Here is a 21,149-nt window from a genome sequence, read left to right as displayed (position 1 = left end):
TCTGTTAAAAATAGCTTCTTAGTCAAAACTAATTAGTTTGTCTACATCCAAATATTCCACAGTCTTTGGTTACCGTTTTGTTTATGGCGGAGGACTCGGTAATAATGACCATTTTATATTGTAAGAGTCGAGATGGCCCAGTGGTTAGAATGCGTGCATCTTAACCGATGATTGCGGGTTCAAACTCAGGCAAGAACCGCTGATTCATGTGTTTAATTTGTCTTTATAATTCATCTCGTGCTCAGCGGTGAAGGAAAACATCGTGAGGAAACCTGCATGTGACAAATTTCATAGAAATTCTGCCACATGTGTATTCCACGAACTCGCATTGGAACAGCGTGGTGAAATATGTTACAAACCTTCTCCTCAAAAAGGAGAAGGTTTGTCACGCTAGGAGAGGAGAGAGAGCAGAGGGAATTTACAGGCTGTTGTTGTTGTTGTTATATTGTAAATAGCAACACAGAAAGACTCAACTAAACCGCGATTATTTATAAAAAAATATGATAAATAATACTTTCTTACGGCGCCTACTCAATTAATATAGTCACCGTTTTGAATTGAATTTACTATTTAATAATAGCAGGGCAATACAACATTTTCGTCTAGTACATATTATATTCGTATTTCGAAATAATATCAATTAAATTTGTGATGAAAAGCCAAAAAATATATCGAAGTTACAAATAATCGGCCTAATCTGTTGTAAAGTTGGGTCCATTTTGTTTTAAATTTCAAGGATTTGTCGATTTTAAGTTCTCAATTTCTGTTTAGAATTTATCGATGTTAAACATCGAAAAGCTTTGAATGTGGAACATTTATTATTATTAATAGGTTGTCAATCTTATAATATGGGTCGAAGACAAGAGAAGAACATATTGCTGATTAATTGTCACACGCATGACGATTTCTATCAAATTCCATTATTAAGTATAGAAGCATTACATTTGATTATTAATCCTCAAATTAAAAAGTACCACCGGTTCTGAAAACATAATTGGAAGAACCGGCTAAGAAACACGGCCTCAAAACAATGTCAAAAAAATAGCCAGAAGGAGATCGTTATATTCCCAAGGTGCACTATAAATCATGCAACTAATAAGCAATTTATATATTTTTTTGAAATATGTCAACACATTTCGTACGCTTTCGGAGATCCTGTTGTAGAACCATTTATATTGCTACACAAAAGAGTTACTGACTCTATACTATGTAGTAACAGGATCATGGATGGATCAGTGACCACGAACGCTGTAAAGTACTCGAAACGTCGGGATGTCCAAAATAAAATCCGTTATAACTAGTTTTATTTAAATATAAATATAGTTTTTTTTATATGCCTATTAATTATTATATAAATAATCTACTTACTTGAAATATCGTTTCGAACCGTCCAATGCCATCACTTCCCATGTATCATTATTTTTGTCATAGCTGAAGGCAGCTACGTTCGTCCACTAAAACAAGTTATAAAACTCAAACTCAAACTCAAATATCTTTATTCAACATAGAAGCATTACACTTTCTTATTGATGGTCAATTGAAACACTACCACCGGTTCGGAAAGAAAATACCCTGACCTGAGAAGAACCGGCGAAAGAAACTCAGCGGGTTTTTTTTTTTTTTTTGTTTGTCTTATGTATTATGTAAATAAACAATTTAATATGAGATGAAATAGCCAGGAGGCGATCGTATCATTCCCAAGGTGTGCTATCGATCATAAACTCATTAATTGTATAATAACCTTTTACACACAAGCGTTCCTTAATAATTTTTTTAAATTTGGCAACAGAGGCATTTTGAACGCTTTCTGGGATCCTGTTGTAAAACCGTATACATTGCCCCACAAAGGAGTTACTGACTCTACGCAGTCGAGTAACAGGAGTAACAAGTTTGTGTTTGTTCCTTGTACCAATGTTATGAGTATCACATTTTCTCATGAAATCATTAATATTTTTTCGTACATACATAACATTAGAGAATATATATTGAGAAGCAACAGTCAATATCTTGATTTCTTTAAATTTATTCCTTAACGATTCTTTAGCTCCTAGGTTGTAGATTGCGCGAATAGCCCTCTTCTGTAGCACAAATATGGTATGGATAGCGGCTGCATTGCCCCACAGCACAATACCGTATGACATTATACTATGAAAGTAGCTGAAATATACTAAGCGAGCCGTATCAACATCGGTACATAATCTAATTTTTTTGACCGCGAATGCCGCAGAACTCAGTCTACTCGCCAATCCGTCAATATGAGGGCCCCATTGCAACTTGGCATCAACAGTAAGGCCAAGAAACTCAGCAGAATCAATTGGATCCATCGATTCCCCATTGATGAGTACATCGGCTTTTACAGTTATTAAAAAAAATTAAGACCATATCACAAGTTTGATGTCAGCCATGCTTTTGCTCGTGTTTTATGGGTAATCAGACATAAAGAATATCCTATGTTCTTCCTTGAGTTCAATGTTACTTATTGTCAAATTTCAACAAACTACGTGTTTGTCCATCTGTCTGAATATGTTGCTTTTGCACAAGGTGTACGACACAACTTGCATCGGAAAACTCAATAAATCTGATCAATTTCCTGTGCATGCTGTGGTCTCCTATAATTGAAGGAGCACATAACTTGTGTAACCTTTATACCGTTTTATTTTGAATGTGTAATTAGTGTGTATCCTTTGTTGGAGGACTCATAAATAAATAAATAAATAAATAAATAAATACCGATTTAATCAACCAATAAATAGCTCTCTATCGCGCCATTCGACGCTATTCGTCGCTATAGATTCTCGCGTCAATTCAACCCGAGAAAGCAAGTGCATGTAAATCAACGTACCAAATTATTAGATTAGATATTACAAGTTATTAAGATGGTGTTAAGATCATATTTGTATAAGAAATAAGTATTGATAATTTGGGACAGCGTACTTAATTCGGATGTGATCGGTTTTGCGAATTTTGCCGATGCTAAGTTGTGTCGTACTATAATCTTGTGCAAGAGCAACAGATTCAGACAGACAGACAAACAAAAAAAACAGTCATTTTATTATGCTTTTAATACAGATCAGTGAAATAACAAAAAAAAATACGAGGTGTCGAGAAAAATGTGAGAGTTATTCTTTTATCATGAGTGTATCCACTGGCGATTAGCAGTGTAACAGAAAGCATACTGACAGTAATCGTAATGGTTATGACTTCTAATATGGTAATAAAGTTGTTATATCTCTCGTAGTTGTGATTACACTGGCTCACTCACCATTCAAGCCGGAATACAATAACACTTATTACTGTTGTTTGGCCGTAGAATATCTGATCGTTGCATGGAACCTACCCAAACGGATTCACGCAAGTGTCTTCCAGCAAGTGACTTACTTAAAACAACTTACTTCATATAAATTATTGAGGATTTGTATTATATCCGTCGATGGTTTGTTTGGCTTGCCGTCCTGTTTGGGTATAAACGCTAACCCCGGGCATGGATACTGTTCCCCTTCAATGTTACCAAGACCTAACCATTCTTCCGGTATTCTGTAAAATTAAACAAATTCGATTCAAGTTTGATTTTCAGTCGGCGTAATTAGATATAATCATACAGTAATAATAATAAGTTTCTGCAATTGAAACATTACAACGTACATAGATACGAGCTAGTGGTCCATCTTATGGTAAGTGGTCACCACCTCACATCGTCAATAAACCACCAATCTTCGGTACTAAGATGTTATGTTTCTTTTATTTGTAGTTACACTGGCTCACTCCTCAAACCGTATCATGACAATACAAATACTACTGTCTGTCATTTGACTACATTTGAAAAAAAGTAAATAATAAAAACAATACTACTAAATAAGAATATTATTTCAAGACCAATGTCTTAAAAACTAAAATTAATTATTGTCCATTCTCATTCACCATTTCGAATCATCATATCACAGAATTGAACTATATTACGTTACAGACATTAGAAAAATACGACAAAAAAATTCAAAAGACCACTACAAGTAGCATGCTTATTTAAGATAAAGAGATTTTCTCTAGCATCCCAAGAATATCCGAAGAGAATGAGTACAAAATATATTTAGAATAAAAATATTTTCTATAAAAACTTTGATCATAATTTCATTTCACAATATCCGTACACATGCAGAGAATAAAGCATGATACCAATAGACAATTAGGAGTTGGAGCAATTAGGGCGAGATCACCGCGCGGCGCACTGTTCGTGACCAGCGGTTTCTGTTTAATGCCTTGCTATTTCGAAATCCAAGTACGAAATTTCAATTTTCATAACACATTATTCTTTAAAACTATATAATAAAAGATCTATCTAATTTAACTAGCCGGCCCGTCCCTGCTTCGCACGGTAAGAAATGAGATTTTTTCCTTTTATTTGTTGTTATTTCATTTCGAGAAACCATATTAAATTATATACTTAAACCTTCCTTATGAATCGCTCTGTCTATTAATGAAAACCGCATCAAAATCCGTTCAGTAGTTTCGGAGTTTATCACGAACATACAGACAGACTCGGCAGTGGGACTTTGTTTAATTTTTTTTTTTATGACATAGGTGGCAAACGAGCTGGAGGCTCACCTGATGGAAAGTGACTACCACCGCCCATGGACATCTGCAACACCAGAGGGCTTGCAGGTGCGTTGCCGGCCTTTGATAAGGGAGTAGGCTCTTTTCTTGAAGGTTCCCATGTCGTATCGGTTCGGAAAAACCGACGGCGAAAACTAGTGTGGAACCGGTGGTTGTAATAATAGTGGTAATACGTAGTGATGATCTTGTGATCATCTTACCTGCAGTCGAATTCGATGTTATCGAATAATTCCAAATCCATTTTTGGAAAAGGGCTGTACAGTCCATAGTATACTTCGTCCGATATAGGATATTCGGATGGAGGCATTATCAAGTACGGTTGTATGTCGCGTTCTCGGAGCATTTTCTATCAAATTAAAATATGATTAGGATATACGATATTAAAAATGATTTTGTATCTGTGGCGATGTAAACAGCATGTGGATTTGTTCTGCGAGATAAAACTTAACTTTTCGGAGGGGTACATGCTACCCGGTGGTAGTCTCCGCCTCCCAGACACATTGTCCATGTAAGAATTATTAACCATTCCTCATATCGTCAATGTACCAACAAACTCCCAGCCTTGCATTGCTAATATACCAACAACCTTGGGAATCTTGCATTGCCAATGTACCAACAACCTTGGGAGACTTACATTGCCAATATACCAACAACCTTGGGAGTCTTGCATTGCCAATGTACCAACAACCTTGGGAGACTTACATTGCCAATATACCAACAACCTTGGGAGTCTTGCATTGCCAATATACCAACAACCTTGGTAGTCTTGCATTGCCAATGTACCAACAACCTTGGGCACGAATATGTTATGTCCCTTATGCATATACTTGAACTGGCTAACTCATTGTTGTATTTAACAAAAAATATTGTATTTAACTAACTCGACTTATTATTTTTTAAATGTTGAAAAAGAGTAACTACTGAGTTTCTTGCCGGTCTTTTCGATAGAATCTACATTCCGAACCGGTAGCCTCACTTAATTGTAAAATGACGATTCAAAAATGCTTGTAAAAGCCTACTTGAATAAATATAATTTTGATTTTTTGATTTTGATTAACTTATTTGTATCTTAATTGTAAAACAACATATATTTACATAAATAAATAAATAATATCAATTATTATCGGTGGTAGCTTCACTTAATTGTAAAATGACGATTCAAAAGTGCTTATAAAAGCCTACTTGAATAAAGTTTATTTAGATTTCATTTTTTATTAATCAAATATGCAACAAGAAATAATTATCATTGTGTATTACATAGAATCACACGTAAAAACTATCACTATAGCTATAAAGAAACATAAAACTATCTTTGTACATGACACACACACATGCATGCATATTATTATATTATAGTACATGTTATAAACGAAACTTCTTTACCACATTAGTTCGTGTTACGAGAGTAACCTTAGCCTTCAATACGGTCTTATGACACTTGATTCTATATCATAATTTATATCACATTATTATTGCATATTATTATTAATATAGCAGGAGCTATTGAATTTACTTTATTATATTTAATTACAATGATTATTGTAATTAATTGATCAATAATTTGTAAAAACTGTAATTAATATTATTTTATATGGCATAGCATTTAATACTGGCATGTAACACTATTTCTTATTTAAAAATATGATTGAGCTGTCATTATAAAACAATTGGACTATAGCGTGGGGATTCTAACGAAAGATAGAGACATTGAAGCATCATTGTAAAACGATAATATTATTTTGGCCATACTGAAATTACATTCGACATATTTTGTTTTGTGTTCTTTTTTTCTTTTTCTTTGTACAACTGTTAATAGGTATATTTAAGCTAATAATTTAAAGTTGAACAAAAACACACTCGTATCTTAGGGGCCAGTTACTTAACTGGCCCCTAAGATACGAGATTTCATAGTTTAGGGGTACAGGGCCTCTTTGAGATAAGCAACATGATGTAATATCAATAAATATATTTTGATTTGATTACAAGGTTTATAAATAAAAGTAAAAAGTAACAGCCTGTAAATTTCCTACTGCTGGGATAAGGCCTCCTCTTCCATTAAGGAGAGGGTATGGCACATATTTCACCACGCTATTCCAATGCGGGTTGGTGGAATGTACATGTGGCAGAATTTTGATGAAATTACATGCAGGTTTCCTCACGATGTTTTCTTTTACCGCCAAGCACGAGATGAATTATAAACACTAAGCACATGTAGTGGTGCTTGCCAGGGTTTGAGGTTTATAAATATTTGATGGAAAAGAGTAAGGCTCTAAACATTTTAATTTATACAGTAAACCCCTGCATACTTCATTTTCTGTCATATTTTCAATCAGTCCATTATTACCGATGTCACCCCTTGCGCATAATCATTTTTCTTATTATTCGACTTCAAAAAAATAAATAAGAACATTCTCAATGGTATTTTTTTATATTTGTTACCTCTGAGATTCATTATCTTTTATTTGGAATACTTCCCGTTTCGTTCCATTTCAATTTGAACAATACCAATAATGGTGGAAAAATCGAAATCGAAATTTCTATGGACTCGAATTTTATTAATAATTTAAATTCTCATAGTATAATTAAAAGTCGATATTTTTTGCAGTCTTCCTCTAGACTTACAGCCACGAACATTTTTAATACGAACTCTTAGAAATTATATCCTATTATATACTCTTAGAATTTAATATTCAAACTCTGATCTTTTATCTCATTTTAGGTCACCGTGAGAAATTTCTAGGCATAGTTATATGTGGTGGTAGCTTCACTTAATATAGTTGTTAAATACTGTTGATATATATATGATATATACTGTATAATACCTGTTGACTTCCAAGCAGGATATATTAGTTTAAATAATAGTATGACTTTGTTTTATTTAAATGTTAAAAAGAGTAACTACTGAGTTTCTTGCCGGTTTTTCTCGGTAGAGTCTACTTTCCGAACCGGTGGTAGCTTCACTTAATTGTAAAATGACGATTCAAAAGTGCTTGTAAAAGCCTACTTGAATAAAGTTTATTTTGATTTGATTTTATTTGGCCATTCACAAGTGCTTGTAAAGGCCTACTTGAATAAAGTATTATTTTGATTTTGATTGAATGGAGATAATTATAGTAAGCACGCAAACATTGGTTTAAGTCTACCTGTTCATGCTTCGTCGTACATACTGGTTTACAGAAGTGTATTTTGACGTTGAAGACAAGAATATTGTACTGGTGTGTCACAATCAATTGAGACCGTTATGTCATCCGTTGGGTCAAATCAGACTTATAGCAATTAGACATGTTCATTTTATATAACCGCAATTTTTCAACCGACATCAAAAACCGACCGAGGTTCTCAATTCGACCCGTATGTTTTTTTTCTATGTTTGTTACGCGATAACTCCGCCTATTTTGAACCGATTTGAACAAATCTTTTTTCGGCATATAGGTTATACCTCAAGTGTGGTCCCATTTCAATTTAATAATGAAAAAAACAACCCTCAAGGGTGGAAAATTGGGGATGAACTTTCTTATACGCAATATCTCCGCCGATTATAAACCAATTTGAACGATTATTTCTTTGTTGAATAGGTATTATCAAAAGGGTGGTTTTTTGTGTTCACGCATTTGAAGTCGGTTTTATTTTTTTTAAAAAGTTAAGTATTATGATATTTTTTGAGTAATTTTTTTCAAGCGCACACTATACCACATGCTAGGCACATTTCAGCACATTTATTATTTAATAGAATATCAAAAATTGCGGTGTCATCATAATGGACATTTATTGGACCTAGGTTGTCAATTGTGTTCATATGAAAAAAATATTTTAAAATTTTTAGAACTTTAATATTTTTTTCTAATCTGGTCTTTTAATATTCATTGTTCGTTCGTAAATTTTAAAGAAAATATTACATCAAAGTTTCTAACAAACCTTTATATTGGCCGCTAAGAATTTCCTACGCAGTCTCTCGATCTTGACTAATCTTGGCAATTCCTTTGGCAGTACGACGCTCAAGAATTGAAGTTTTGGCACGAACGTCTCGAATGGAAATTGCTGAAATAAAAATAAATAGTTCGTTCGGTAACTTTTCAACGCTAGGATACTTTTCGTTTTGGGATTATTATTTTCATGAAAAATACGACTTGTTAAAAAACCTTCAAACCACTTCTTATTCGTATTTTAAATATGAAAGATGAATGTGTTTTTTTATGTATTGCCAATACGTTTAAGAAGTATAAGTGACATGGTACTATTTAACTGCGGCACTAAGGATTTCGATTTTATTCCGGCGCGTTACTTTAATGGGGTTACTGCGTTACCTATGCGTTAATTTAAATTATTGTTAATTTAAAGTATTGTTTCTATCACAATTCAATGATTTACGCTTAGTCTTATATTATGTTTATGCCATGAGAATTTCGTATCTTATAAATTATCTTAATTATATCACAAAATATTTACATATAAAATACCTCGAATGTAAAACCATACAAGAAAATATAAAAAAAGCTGTTGGCACAGGTTACTTTTATATCGTTTTATTTGTATTTTACGAGTATATTGTGAGAAGCAATTAGAATGTTATATTTGATATGAAATATTGTACGCATTATTATAAATCATATATTCGGCTTTTTGGTCGTAAAAGAGCGACATAGTTACTTTCACATTTATAATACTAATATATATTTTAATACAAACTATGCTATCTTCTTCGTTATATGTCGTCCAGCGTCCTGGAGGTAGGAGGATCTTTGGTTTTTGTGGTTTTGGCAGCGACATCACCATCGGTGCCAGCTTATCCGTCTTCGCCTGGAAAAGTTTATTTATCGTAACAATTATAATTTTTTTAATTAGTATGTTTCTATTCAGCTGATAACAAGTCCTATCGAAATTCAATAGCTGTGCAGTATGGAAAATATTATCCACAAGTTTGTGACTCGTCCAAAAGAACGAACATCGTAAAGTATAGGTCTCCGTTGGAAGTTTTGAGGTTATTCTAATGCGCTGTTCCAATACCTGAGGGTTCTACATGTGGCAGGTTTTGATCCAACACATGTCACGATGTTTTCCTTCACTGAGCATCAATTACAATCTGAAATCCCCACATGAAAATTTGGTGCTTGTTCGATGTCCCCAATTTATGGTTCAAATTAAATGGTTGTTTTATCTATTACTCCAATGCGGTTATAATTTCTACATGGAATTAAAATAAAATAAATATATATCTGTTCAGCTTATTTCGTCTAAACAGTAAAGGTTGGAGCCTTCTTTTAAGTGCAGCACCTCTGCCAGAAGACACAGCTCTCCCATATCAATATCTTACGTAAGCATATATTATATACGTGTGTGTTTGTGTGTGTGTGCGTGAGGAATGGAATATATGGTATACAACATAGATAGTTATATTTTAAATATTTATTTATTTATTTATTTATTTATTTATTTGCGGTTTCATGCTCACATATTGTTTAACATGCTTTAATACCGAATTGGGACAATGCCCTGTAATTATATGTACACAGTTTTGCATTTTAAATAAATAAATCTAATACATGCGTCATGCAGGTTTCCAAACGATGAATTTTAAAACCTAATCTCGTGAATTTCAATTTTGTATTTAATTATTTTCTTTAACTATCATTATATTTTTTGTATCATGGCTTTTTTTTCTCAATAAAATTTAAAGATCAGGCTTTAAGGAAAATTTAATTCTTCTTCCAATGAAAAACCGTACAAGTAGATAGCTATAAATTAATTTTGTATTCTATATTACCTGGAGAAGTAATTTCATACGTTTCTTAGCGAAGACTTGCCTTGAGGCATCTTCTTTCGTCATATTAGATACCAGTTCTGAGTAGTATCCTCTCTTGGGGATGGCGTCTCTATCAGTATTATCGTAGACCACATCGTGTCGCTTAATCTTCTTCTTTCGACTGTGCATCTTCTGATATTGTTAAGGATTATTTTCTTAAACCTATGTTTAAATATTTATTTTATTTTCCGCTATTTATTCCGATATTTGTTATTGTCTTAAATGACAATATGTTACAATTAATTTTCATAACTGGCTGATTTTTTTTATATAAAAACTTTTTTGTAAGATATTAAAATTTTCATACATTTTTTTTGTTGTTATATTACGAAAAGCCTTACTGAGAACTGTCTCTACATTTTTTATTTATATTATTTATTTTTATGTGTGAGTATATAAATTCACAATGCAAAGCATCTCACCAATGATATTTGTTTTATTTATTTATGGATTTTCAAGGAAATGTAAAAAGTCTTTAAAAAGTATTTTCCTTCAATTACGGGAACTAACATGACATTTAAGATAAAAGAAAGTATGATGAAATCGAGTGTGTGTATATATTAATTAGAGATAATTAATTTACACGGGTATAGTACGACACAACTTAAAATTAGCATCGGCTAAAATTCGTAAAACCGATCACATCCGAATTAAGTACGCTATCCCAAAATATCAATATTTATTTCTTATGTCAATGTAATTTTTACACAAACGTAATAAGTTGTAATATAATATTTTTTATTTTACAATTTTTTTTTACATTATTTAATGCCAGCCCTGAATTCCAAACTAGCTTTCGCTGTGTTTTGGAAGTCAGTTCCTTCCCAGATGTTACGTTACAAATTGTTTCTTATTATAAAAATAAAAGTAAATGTAAGTGGAAAATATAAAAAAAGTAAAAAAATAATAATAAAAATCTAAAACACAAAAGAAATTATTTACCAATCTAAGTAGTTAATTAAAATAATAAAGGTTACTATTATGTGGGCACGCGTGTGTGTAAGTGTGTGCTTGTATTTATGTATGATGTTGCGTGCTATTTTATTTATTTTATTTTTTTTTATTTTATTTTATTTGGGAAACAAACAGTACAATAAGTCTTAATATTAACAAATACAAATTAAATCACAAGCCAATCAAGTTTCCACTCATAAATTAATATACAATATTAGAGCAACAAGAAAAAAAGGAGGATATTACAAATTACAATAGCAGCAATTACAATTTTGTTTTAATTTAAAGGATAATTTATATAATTAATAGAATTAAACTAATCTGAGTTTGTCTATATATTTGCTATGAGTGTGTATTTAGTAATATGTGTATTTATGCAACAATTATTTGTGATTCATTTCAGCTCTCTAAATTACAATAGTCTTAAGTCAACAACTGCTCAGTTTCCTTAAAATCAAAGTCCGTAAGCCATTCTTTAATTTTTTTTTTAAATATGATAGTTAGACAAGTTCTTTGTTTTTTATTTAGTAATAAGTTTGTTATACAGCCTAGATGCTAGTGAATTATAACAACTTTGTACAAATTTACTTTTGTCTTTAGGAACTGGACAGATATCTCTTCTTTTATTATTTGGCTTTATTTGTGGTATATTAGTCTTATGATACCTACGAAGACATTGATATGTAAATAGCTTGTGAACAGATAAAACTTCGGTTTTTTTTGTAAAGTAACTGTCATGGATATCTAAACAGTAAGTTGAATAAAATCTTTAATACAGCTCGATGCGCCCTCTCTAGTTCAACGGATCCCCATGAGAAATATGACCTAATACATTCGTCAATTTGACACGTCGATTTACATGCACTTGTTTTCTCGGCATGCTATTTCTATTGGTTGTATAAATCGGCAGTAATCGTTTTTATTGAATTTGCCGATGCTACATCTAAGTTTTGTCGTACTATACGACCTTATTTATTAGAATGACAATAAGAAATGACGTGATTAACGTCAGACGTCAATTGTAAGTATATAAGACCTATTTTGTTACACACTGATGAAAATTTAAAAAGATTTTATCGTGTAACTGTTAGAAGGTGTGTTCCTTTGTGGAGTGGGGCACTTGGTCTCTTGTTCTTGGGACAGTGCCAGCGCTAGACGTGCGTACTGACTGACTTAGTAAAATTAACATGTCGGAAGACAATAGTAATAATTTATATGACTATCAATTTGAATCCGCGATATATATAATATATTCTAGAACATTCAACAATTTTGTTGAGGCATTTTTAAGGTTACACAATTTGTTACATTTGTTTATCACATAGTATATAAATAAAAATTTCAACAAAAAGAAAAACCGACTTCAAACAAAACTGAGGAAAATTGAGGAAGGTCTTGTATATAACACATGAACAATATAGTAATGAAACCCTGATAATTTTAGAAGTTTCGAATGTGATGTTTACGACACAAACAAATTCTGTAGTACATTCAATATCAGCTTAGTTTATCTATACAGGAATAGAACCAACTAACATTATGTGATTATAATTCTTATTAATACTTTAGTTGGAGGCAGGGCTTTGTGCAAGCCCGCCTGGGTAATTACCATCCACTCATCAGATGTGCTACCGCTAAACAACAGTACGCAGTATTGTTGTGTTCCGGTTTGAAGGGTGAGTGAGAACTACAGGCACAAGGCATTGATGATGTAAGGAATGGTTAATATTTCTTACAGCGTCATTGTCTATGGGTGATGGTGGCCACTTACCATCAGGTGGCACATATGCTCGTCCAACAAACTATTTAATAAAAAAATAGAAAATAATATGCAATTAAAAGTGAAAATCGATCCGATGCTAGTAAACGGCAGAATTGTAAACTTAACGTATCATAGAAACTTAAGCATCTGACACAGGAAATAATCATAACTCCTAGGCTACTCTACATGAGCGTATACAGGACGTTCGTGCACCATATTTGGTCCAGTCGACATCCGACAGTTTATACATGATGTTCCAATTGTAATGAGAATAATAGTTGACGCATGGTCGAGAACAATTGGGACCGTTGGTGATTTGAATCTTACGTAGAACCACATCCGCGTCAATATTGCGGGAAGCCCTGTATGCAATGTACCGTTTGCATAAAAATATTATTTTCAATATTGCTTATATTATTTTTCCTGGAGGGAGGAGACCTTTGTGATTATGAGGTCTAGGATACCTTGATATTCTCGGACTGAATAAATTGACTAGGTAACCGTTGCTACCTAAAGGGCATTGCCCGGGTAAGGTCTAAACCTAGAGAACCAACAACAACAACACCCTGTCAATTTCCCATTGCTGGGCTAAGGCCCCTCCCATTGAGAAGGTGGAATACCCATGTGGCAAAATTTCACGTGCAAGTTTCCTCAAAATGTTTCCTTCACTGTGCACGAGATACATTATAAAGACAAATTAAGCACCAAAATATTCAGTGGTACCAACCTAGGTTTCAACCCGCAATCATCGGAGATGACGCAGATGCACGCGTTCTATCCACTCGGTTATCTCGGCCTAGAGCAATGGATTGTCAAATCAACAGACGTTTTCTTTTTTTTTTTTGGAGCAGGGTAAATCTTGTAATGGCATCTAGCGGGAAGTAGACGTCCCAGAATGGCAGAGAAAATACCTGTGCTTTATATTATAACAAGTCTGACTTGCAGCATGGACAGATTGTACAAAAATCTTATTCCACCAACTATTTTAACTGATCGTAATCTGAAGAATCAGTTTTAACTGATCAAATCATTTAATATTCGGTTTGTATGTGCACAAGGAGTAACTTACCTAATAAGTCCTTCTTAACGCAAGGTATCCGTATCATATACTAAAGTTCCACAGACATTTTCAACTTTGCCTTTTCAAAAATTTAAATCATTTGTTAATAAACATTGGCAAAGAAGGCATATTATTCAATACAAATTATACAAACGATAAAAAAGCGTGAAATTAATACTTGTTGATTTCCAAGTCAATATATGCTATATATAATATACAAATATAATTGTATTTAACTAACATGACTGTATGTTTAAATGTTGAAACATATTAAGACTGAGTTTCTTGCCGGATCTTCTCGGTAGAATCTACTTTCCAAAACGGTAGTAGCTCATTTAATAAAGTTGTTAAATGACGACTCAAAAGTGTTTGTAAAACCTACTTGAATCAAGTATATTTTGATATTGATTTTTATGAGAAACGATATGTTTCTGCTGTCTGTACGTTATGAATATAAATTTCCGTATGCTGTTGCCAGTAATAGCACGCGGTCTTGTTAACCTACGGAATGTAAACGGAGTATTCGGTTTCGCATTGGGATCCATTGAAGTTTACTCAATCAATTTTAAATTGTCTCGTACATTTTAAAATTACATGAATATTTGAAAGAACGCTCAATTACATATGACTTAATGATATTGTACACATAAACATATTTACAAATTCATATCAAATAGCATATTATGTATTAACCTAGTTTTTTGTGCGTTTTTATACATATGGTTCCGTTTGTATATAAAAACGCATAAAAAACTAGGTTTGTTTATGAAATCCCCTTCTATATTTTTTTTTTCAGTGGAAAAACGCATAACGCGTTTCCCACACATGATGTTATATTGTGGGGAGTATGTGGGGCTCTCGGCGCTGAAGGCACCGGAATACCCACTAAAAAACCAGCGGTACCCACTCCCTCTCCCGGGGTACAGAGAACCCCTCTACTCCCGGCGACGTTTATAGCTTGAGGAGATTCTCCCCGGTCTTCTTCGACGAAGCGAATCCGGGGAGGCACTCTCCTCACGCGCTCGCTCCGCAGCCTCTTTCTGCGACATTATTCTTCTATATTTATTTTATTCTATTTTCAGTATTTTTTTGTTATAACAACAACATAAGTATATTGTCTGTGAAAATTTAAACTTTCTTACTATCACGGTTCATGAGATAGAGAGTGGCAGACGGATAGACAGGCGGACGGAAAGATGAGTCTTAGTAATAGGGCTTTGGGTAAGGAACCCGAAAAATCACGTCACTAAGTGATTTATTACCAACATAAGAAAAATAACTGTTCTGAATAACGCTTGATAGTTTGTTGAGGTTTTGTATAATAGCAGGTGCAAATTAAACTTTCGGCGATGAGAGGTATCTACTATTATAAAGCACCGCGAACTTGGTAAATAAACAGCGATTATTTTGTATCGAGAACTTTCTAGAAATGTGTAGAAATAAACAGTATACAACAAAAAGTTTATTTCAAGCAATTTTTTGGAATGGTTCTTCGGCGTACAAATGGTCTTGCTGTAGAAAATTCATGTAAGACAATCTCAATATACATACATATAAAACTAGTAGTTGTCCGCGGCTTCGTTCGCGTTTTAGGGTGTTGTCATGTGTTAGGCAAAAAGGTAGTAGTATTTTCTCCTTCTTTGGAGTTTCATGTTTGCTTTATACCATTTTCATCAAATTCATCGGTTTGGTCGTGAAAGAACGACAGACAGACAGAGTTTTTTTATGGTATAGATTGGCGGACGAGCATATGGGCCATCCAATGGTAAGTGGTCACCATCACCCATACACAATGAAGCTGTATGAAATATTAACTATACCTTACATCGTCAATTTGACACCAACCTTGAGAACTAAGATGTTATGTCCCTTGTGCCTGTAGTTACACTGACTCACTCGCCCTTCAAACCGGTACACAACGATTCTGAATACTGTTATTTGGCGGTTGAATAACTGATGAGCGGGTGGTACCTATCCAGGCGGGCTTGCACAAAGCCCTACCAACAAGTACTTCAGATGTTTCTTTTTTTTGAATTTTTAGAGATTATCGCACACTGGTTTTTGTAACGTGACTATATTTGACACGTGTAAATATTATTCAACTGTTGTATTTACTTATTACTTAAATTTTCCTACATAATTGTATGGAACAGGAAACATAGTATACTTTGTGGTGAGATGTCACCGCATACCTACCGACAAGTATTGGCTCTGTAAGAACTTGATTACTAATACACCACCTAATATGGGAACTAAGATATTATGAATCTTGGTATACTGTCTCACTCAACCTTCAAACAGGAACATGATGAGTTAGTAGGTACCACACCCACGTACGCAGACGTGCTTGCTTGTAAGTAAACATATACTATACTAGTAGTCGCCCACGGCTTCGCTCCGGCAGGTAGTGTAGTGCCACGCTGTATACCTTCGGGTTACAGCCGAATGGGCCGGCACGCCCGGGGAAGTACCACTCTCTCACTTAAAATCGGCGTAAAGTGGTAGTTATGCTACCGCGTTTCGTCCGGTAAGTGAGAGTTCCGGAGGCCCAATCCCCCTCCCCCCCAAAACTTGATGGTTGTGCAGAATTTGGTTAAATTACCCCAGGAGGGTACCATCAGCGACAGCGGTGGAGAATCCCTCTCTGGGCATCCATGCTCAGGACATACACCACCTGAGCAGGGATGCCCAGGCTGCCCTCCGAATTCTGGGGGGGGCAATTTTGCGCTCGCCACTGTTCGGGGCAAGCGGAGCAGGCATCATAAGGCAACCCCTACCACCCTCGCTGTGGACTTCTGCAACATAAGGGGACTCAACTCCAACCTCAACGCCGTTCACTACCATCTGGAAACGGCGAAGCCGGCCTTGCTCTTTCTAACCGAGACCCAGATATCTTCTCCTGCCGATACGACTTTTCTCTCGTACCCTGGGTACAAATTGGAACATTCCTTTATACCACGAGCTGGGGTATGCGTTTACGTCAGAGATGATATCTGTTCTCGACGCCTCGGCAGCCTTGAAGGACCGGACCTATCGATTATCTGGCTGCGTGTAGACTGCGATGACCATCCGCGAATCTATGCGTGCCTTTATAGGTCCCATAGCGGTAATGCCGAAACCGACCGACTGGTTGAGCACGTCCAAATGGCTACAGATTCCGTGCTTCAGCAGATTCCATCCGCAGAGATCATTATTCTGGGTGACTTTAATGCTCACCACGCAGAATGGCTCGGCTCACGCACCACCGATCATGCGGGTGGATCTGTTCTGGACTTCGCTCTAGCATATGATCTGACACAACTGGTCAACTCGCCAACGCGAATACCGGATGTGGAGGATCATACACCTTCCCTGTTGGACCTTCTGCTGACTTCACATCCGGATGGCTATCAGGTTATCGTCGATCCCCCTCTGGGCTCGTCTGACCACTGTCTCGTCCGGAGTACAGTGCCGGTTGTGCGGTACTCACGGCCTCGCTTTGTTGGGTGCCGCCGAGTATGGCACTACAAGTCAGCAGATTGGGATGGGATGCGGTCTTTTTTTGCATCTTACCCATGGGGGCAGATTTGTTTCTCGCCGGATGATCCGAACGCTGCTGCTGACTCTGTTGCCGATGTGGTGCTTCAGGGTATGGAACTATTCATTCCTTACTCTGCAGTACCCATCGGTGGCAAGTCCCAGCCTTGGTTTGGTCGCTTCTGCAAAACGGCATCACGCCGAAAGTGGGAACGCTATCAAACCTGGGCTAATGCATCTGCGTCTCGTGATGTAAATACCAGCGCATTTAAAAAGGAATACAACTCTGCCTCTAGGTCCCTCAAAAACGTAATTGCTAGGGCGAAGACGGAGTACATTGGCAGAATTGGCGAGAGACTGGTGCGTCTCCCTTCAGGAACACGAGCGTTCTGGTCTCTCACTAAGGCTGTCTTAGGGAATTTCTGTCAGCCATCTTTTCCATCTCTGCACAGAGACGGTGAGTCATTGGCCCATACCGCGAAAGAGAAAGCTGATCTTTTAGGCTCTCTCTTCGCGTCGAACTCGACTCTGGATGACCAAGGAAAATCTCCACCAACAATTCCGCGATGTGATACCACGATGCCGGAGGTTAAATTCCGGCAAAGTGCAGTTCGTAAAGCACTTCTTTCCTTGGACATTCATAAGTCGAGCGGACCCGATGGTATCCCTCCAATCGTGCTACGGACATGTGCTCCCGAGTTGGCACCGGTCTTAACGCGTCTTTTCCGGCAATCCTACACATTAGGCGTCGTCCCGAATTCCTGGAAGACAGCTTTGGTGCATCCGATCCCTAAAAAAGGCAACCGCTCAGACCCGTCCAATTATAGGCCTATAGCCATCACCTCCTTGCTCTCCAAGATAATGGAGTCCCTTATAAACTGCCAGCTCCTGCGGTATCTAGAGGTGAACCAGCTGATTAGCGACCGCCAGTACGGTTTCCGTCGGGGTCGGTCAGCCGGTGATCTTCTAGTTTACCTTACTCACAGGTGGGCTGAAGCAGTTGAGAGCAAGGGGGAGGCATTAGCAGCCAGCTTGGACATAGCGAAGGCCTTCGATCGTGTATGGCACAAAGCGCTTCTTTCGAAGCTTCCTTCCTATGGGCTTCCCGGGAAATTATGCAATTGGATTACCAGCTTTTTGGCAGATCGGAGCATCAAGGTCGTTGTCGACGGTGCATGCTCTGACTTAAAATTCGTCAATGCTGGTGTTCCACAAGGCTGCGTTCTATCACCCACTCTGTTTCTTCTGCATATCAATGATTTGTTGCAAATCGGGAACATTCATTGCTATGCAGACGACAGTACCGTTGACACCTTATACACCGGCCGCGCTAATATTTCTCGGGAAAACGTCGAAGAGAACCGGAACAAACTTGTGTCTGAAATCGAGTCTTCATTAAACGAAGTCTCGAATTGGGGCCGGCTAAATCTAGTCCATTTCAACCCCAAAAAGACGCAAGTTTGCGCGTTAACCGCTAAAAAAACACCATTTGTCGTATCTCCACGATTTGAGAACATTCCGATAGCCGCTACAGGTAGTATCGGAATACTTGGCGTTGATATTTCGAGCCTCGTTCAGTTCCGCGGTCAATTGGAAGGCAAAGCCAAATTGGCTTCAAAGAAGCTCGGTGTGCTCAGCAAGGCGAGACAGTATTTCACGTCGGCCCATCGCCTAAAACTTTACAAGGCGCAAATTCGGCCTCACATGGAGTACTGCTCTCACCTCTGGGCGGGTGCTCCCCAGTACCAGCTCCTTCCATTTGACCGCATCCAACGTAGAGCGGCTCGAGTTATCGACGATCAAGCCCTTTCCGATCTCCTTGATCCTTTGGCTTTGCGTAGAGATGTCGGATCACTCTGCATCTTCTACCGAATTTTTCACGGGGAATGTTCCGAGGAATTGTTCGGATTAATCCCGGCTGCTGAATTTCACCTTCGGACATCTCGCCAAAATTCTAAGTTTCACCCGCACCACCTTGATGTCCGAAAATCCACAACAGCGCGATTTCTCAGACATTTTCTGCCTCGCACAACCACTTTGTGGAACCAGCTTTCGCCGGCGGTTTTTCCGAACCGATACGACATGGGAACCTTTAAGAAAAGAGCGTACTCCTTTTTGAAAGGCCGGCAACGCACCTGCAAGCCCCCTGGTGTTGCAGGTGTCCATGGGCGGTGGTAGTCACTTTCCATCAGGTGAGCCTCCTGCTCGTTTGCCTCCTATGCCATAAAAAAAAAAAAAAAAAAAAAAAAAGGTAGACAGGGTTACTTTAATATTTTTAATATTAATATATTGTTACAAGAGTAACCTTAGCCTTCAATACGGTGTACGGACATTTGATTCTATATCATAATTTATATCACATTACTATTGCATATTATTAATATAGCAGGGGCTATTGAATTTACTTTATTATTATACAATTATTATTATAATTAAGTGATCAATAATTTATAAATCTGTAATTAATATTATTTAATATGACACAGCATTTAATACTGGCATGAAAAACTATTTCTTATTTTAAATATGATTGAGCTGTCATAAGAAAACAATTGGACGATAGCGTGGCATTCTAACAAGAGATAGAGAGATTGGTGCATCATTATAAAACGATAATATTATTTTGGCCATCCCGAACTACGGAAATTACAGTATATTTTTACTCTAAAATATAAACTAACAATTGAACTTGATGATACGAAATAAACAGAACAAATTTAAAGTATGAAACTACCCTCGAAAGTTAAAGAACAGGTAATTCAACAATTTAAAAATTCTCCGCCATTTATCTTTCAAAGGGAAATAAATTGTTCCATTATATCATTGCGGAGCGTTCTTACCCAAACCGAACGCTTTGTTAACGACTTCAGGAACGAGAGTGCAATGGAAAGTTGTAACTTCACCAATTACAACGTAACCAAACAATAAATTCCGAAATTTCATGCTTCAACTTTACCGACGGCGTCTTGTTTTGTGTTATAATTATATTCGTTGCAAGTATCAAGTATATTTTATTACACAAATGGTCAATCATCAGGTGAATAGTATATTGTATATGTCACCGTATGATTACAAAATTCGTTATATCACAAACTGACGAGACAGATTGTAATCTATCGAAATATTGTGAACTGTGAAATATGTTTGCAATTAAACGTATTATTTTTCGCTATATTGTAATATATCTATTCTATTTATTTAATAATCTATTTTTAGTTTTTAAGGCATTTTTGAGGAAACAAAATTTTCAAAATATTGAAATAATATCGTTTACCGTCTCTCATTTTTAAATTTGGGCTGATAATGATTGTTTCAATATTGACAAATATCCACTGTTTATTCGTTTTTATAATTTTTTTCTGAATCAATTTTTGAAGTTGCATTTTTGACAAATTTTGAAAAAAGCTAAAAAACGTGATAACTCAATAATGGTTCACTTTTGGATGATG

The 21,149-nt window shown here is 36.0% G+C and overlaps 1 protein-coding gene across 1 annotated transcript in view; it reads right to left on the bottom strand.

Annotated features, from left to right (window-relative positions):
- The window catches only part of LOC124540761 (dynein axonemal heavy chain 1-like), a 95,433-nt gene extending 84,896 nt beyond the window's left edge, over positions 1-10,537 (bottom strand). Inside the window, exons 1-6 of the mRNA XM_047118469.1 lie at positions 10,370-10,537; positions 9,295-9,405; positions 8,524-8,646; positions 4,809-4,954; positions 3,393-3,534; positions 1,369-1,454 (exon numbers count right to left, since the gene is read on the bottom strand). Of these exons, the coding sequence (XP_046974425.1) occupies positions 1,369-1,454; positions 3,393-3,534; positions 4,809-4,954; positions 8,524-8,646; positions 9,295-9,405; positions 10,370-10,537 (776 nt within the window). The remainder of the gene's footprint in view (positions 1-1,368; positions 1,455-3,392; positions 3,535-4,808; positions 4,955-8,523; positions 8,647-9,294; positions 9,406-10,369) is intronic.
- Positions 10,538-21,149: the final 10,612 nt, after the last annotated feature.

This window comes from Vanessa cardui, chromosome 26 (assembly GCF_905220365.1).
Source record: "Vanessa cardui chromosome 26, ilVanCard2.1, whole genome shotgun sequence".
Lineage (NCBI taxonomy): Eukaryota > Metazoa > Arthropoda > Insecta > Lepidoptera > Nymphalidae > Vanessa > Vanessa cardui.
This window is presented reverse-complemented; position numbering and strand designations above follow the sequence as displayed.